The sequence below is a fragment of the Helobdella robusta genome, assembly GCF_000326865.2.
Source record: "Helobdella robusta unplaced genomic scaffold HELROscaffold_125, whole genome shotgun sequence".
NCBI lineage: Eukaryota > Metazoa > Annelida > Clitellata > Rhynchobdellida > Glossiphoniidae > Helobdella > Helobdella robusta.
In genome coordinates, this window is record NW_008703686.1 from 9,923 (window position 1) to 12,581 (window position 2,659).

The following is a 2,659-nucleotide window of genomic DNA, read 5'->3' on the forward strand; positions in this document are numbered from 1 at the left end:
CCATCATCACCATCATCACCACCACCATCATCATCACCATCATCGCCATCATCATCATCACCATCGCTGGCATGTTATTAATATTTTTATTTCCTCCTCACTATTTTTCGCTGATGATGTTCCCTCGTTTATTACTCTCGACGGACGACGATGATGATGATGACGACGACGATGATGATAATGATTATTATTATTATTATTATTATTATTATTATTATTATTATTATGGTGGTGTAGTTTTCAAAAGCGAAAGATTCCGACCAGTTGAAAGCAGCCATCGAGGGCTATCAGGAAATCCTAAGGCACAAGGCCAATCCGAAAAATTTGAAGAAATTCGTCGAGGCGTTTTTGAGGTTTGCCATCTGATGGGTTGGTTGGTTGGTTGGTTGGCTGGTTGGTTGGTTGGTTGGTTGGCTGGCTGGCTGGCTGGTTGGTTGGTTGGTTGGTTGGCTGGCTGGTTGGCTGGTTGGTTGGTTGGTTGGATGGTTGGTTGGTTGGTTGGTTGGTTGGCTTGTTGGTTGGTTGGTTGGTTGGTTGGCTTGTTGGTTGGTTGGTTGGTTGGTTGGTTGGTTGGTTGGTTGGTTGACATTAATAATATTATTTACATTACAGACGATCCAACATTGCTGACAACATAAAGAAATTGAAGTAAGTGTTTGTTTGTTTGTTTGTATGTATGTATGTATTCATTTCTTCACACAAGCTTTCATCATCATCATCATCATCATTGTCACCATCGTCATCATTATCATCATCGTCCTCCTCCTCCTCATCATCATCGTCATCATCCTCACCATCATCATGTGCTCCGCGATGTAATTGCCTTGCAGTTTCAATGAAACTGGCCGATGTGTCTTCATTCGTTTTTTTATTCGTTTGCTCCTTCTCTCAATCATTCGTTTGATCATTTCACTCACTCATTCATACATCCATTCATACATTCTTTCATTCATTCATTCATACATACATACATTCATTCATTCAATCAATCATTCATTCATTCATTCATTCATTTATTCATTCATTCATTTGTCGTGTCCTCTTTCATTCATGCAATAACTCATTTATTTGTTCGTTCGTTCGTTTATTTGTTTGCTTTTTAATTAGTTTTATTTTTAGAGCATTCGTTCCATTGACAAATCATTTGTTAGTTTGTTTGACTCGTTCGTTCATTCATTCATTCTTTCACTCACTCACTCATTCTTTCACCCACTCGCTTTTTCACTCCTTCACTCTTCAGATGTCCAGTCCTGTTAATAACTGGACAAAAGTCTGTCTTCAACGGTACAACGAGGGCCCTCCACCAGTCCATCCTGAAAACATGCTGCGACAAGGGTAAGGTGGAATTCATCGAAGTCGCCGGAGTTGCCAACATCCTCGAAGAAAAGGTAGCAGCTGTTGTAGTAGCTGTAGTAGCTGCTGTTGTGGTAGCAGTAGTGGTAGCAGTAGTAGTAGAATTTGTAGCAGTAGTAGCAATAGTAGAGTTAGTAGCGGTTATAATAGTTGTAGTAGTAATTTAACTTAATTTAATTTAATTCATCCAACCGACAGCCTGACAAACTGGCAGAGAGTCTTCAATATTTCCTTCAAGGATTAGGGCTAGGTGAAAAAACTCTCGTCACCATCATCGCCATCATCATCATCGTCATCATCATCACCACCAACAACAACCACACCATCATCATTATCCCCACCACCCAGTTTCCAGCCTGCCGATGCACAACATGTCACGCACCGTGCCCCCTCCTCTCAGGGTCAGGTCAATGTCCATGGTCGAATACGACCTGCCCGCCTGTCAGCGCCACAACATCGCTGAAGGTCAACCCTCTCTCGCTTTTGTCATTTTTCTTTTTCTCATATCATACTTTCCCTTCTTCTTCTTCTTCTTCTTCTTATTATTATTGGTTGATATTGTTATAATTACTTCATAATAACTACTGTAATGGGATAGAAGCGGTGCGTGTAGTGGCAAAGCGTCTGCCTCTCTCGTTGCAGTAACCTGGTTCGAACGCACAAAAATTCCCTTTTTCACTTGCCCTAGAACAGGGGTGGGCAAACTACGGGCCCTATTTAACGGGAAAGCTATTTTATGCGGCCCGCGAGACCTTATTCGCCGATAAAAGGTCGCCAGACAGACATTTTGACCAAAAAAGGAACCAAAAATCTTAAAAAATTCTCCTCCTGGTCAAAATAATTTGCTATTCAAGTAAATATGCGGCCCTTAAAGGGTAAAATAGCTCTCAATGCGCCCCTCACGGCAAAAAGTTTACCCACTCCGGCCCCAGAAGCAAGGAACATGATGATTATGTTACTTGCTTTTATGAAAAGTGAGCAACTGCTCCGTCTTCTGCGTTGGAGCGTATCTCCAGAGGTCTTTTTCAAGTGAAGCGCTATGTAAATATGTGGCTCTTCATCATCGTCGTCATCATCATCATCGTCATCATCATTATCAGGAATATCCGGTCCCACATCCCCTCTCATGGCAAGTCCAGTTTCAGAAGAATCCAACAACAACAACAACATCGACAACAACAACAATAACAACAATATTAAAAATAAAGATGATGGTGGTGGAAGTTCTGCTTAAAATGATAGAATGCTTCTTAGCATTTGTGTTTTTGTGAGTGTGCTTTTATATTTGTGCGTGCGTGTGTGTGTG

General features: G+C 41.3%; 1 protein-coding gene across 1 annotated transcript in view; it reads left to right on the top strand.

Annotated features, from left to right (window-relative positions):
- The window catches only part of HELRODRAFT_183923 (hypothetical protein), a gene marked incomplete at both ends in the record, with an annotated part of 9,606 nt that extends 7,065 nt beyond the window's left edge, over positions 1 to 2,541 (top strand). Inside the window, 6 exons of the mRNA XM_009013928.1 lie at positions 248 to 344; positions 1,241 to 1,388; positions 1,552 to 1,603; positions 1,702 to 1,818; positions 2,042 to 2,123; positions 2,454 to 2,541. Coding sequence (XP_009012176.1) covers positions 248 to 344; positions 1,241 to 1,388; positions 1,552 to 1,603; positions 1,702 to 1,818; positions 2,042 to 2,123; positions 2,454 to 2,541 — 584 coding nt within the window. The remainder of the gene's footprint in view (positions 1 to 247; positions 345 to 1,240; positions 1,389 to 1,551; positions 1,604 to 1,701; positions 1,819 to 2,041; positions 2,124 to 2,453) is intronic.
- Positions 2,542 to 2,659: the final 118 nt, after the last annotated feature.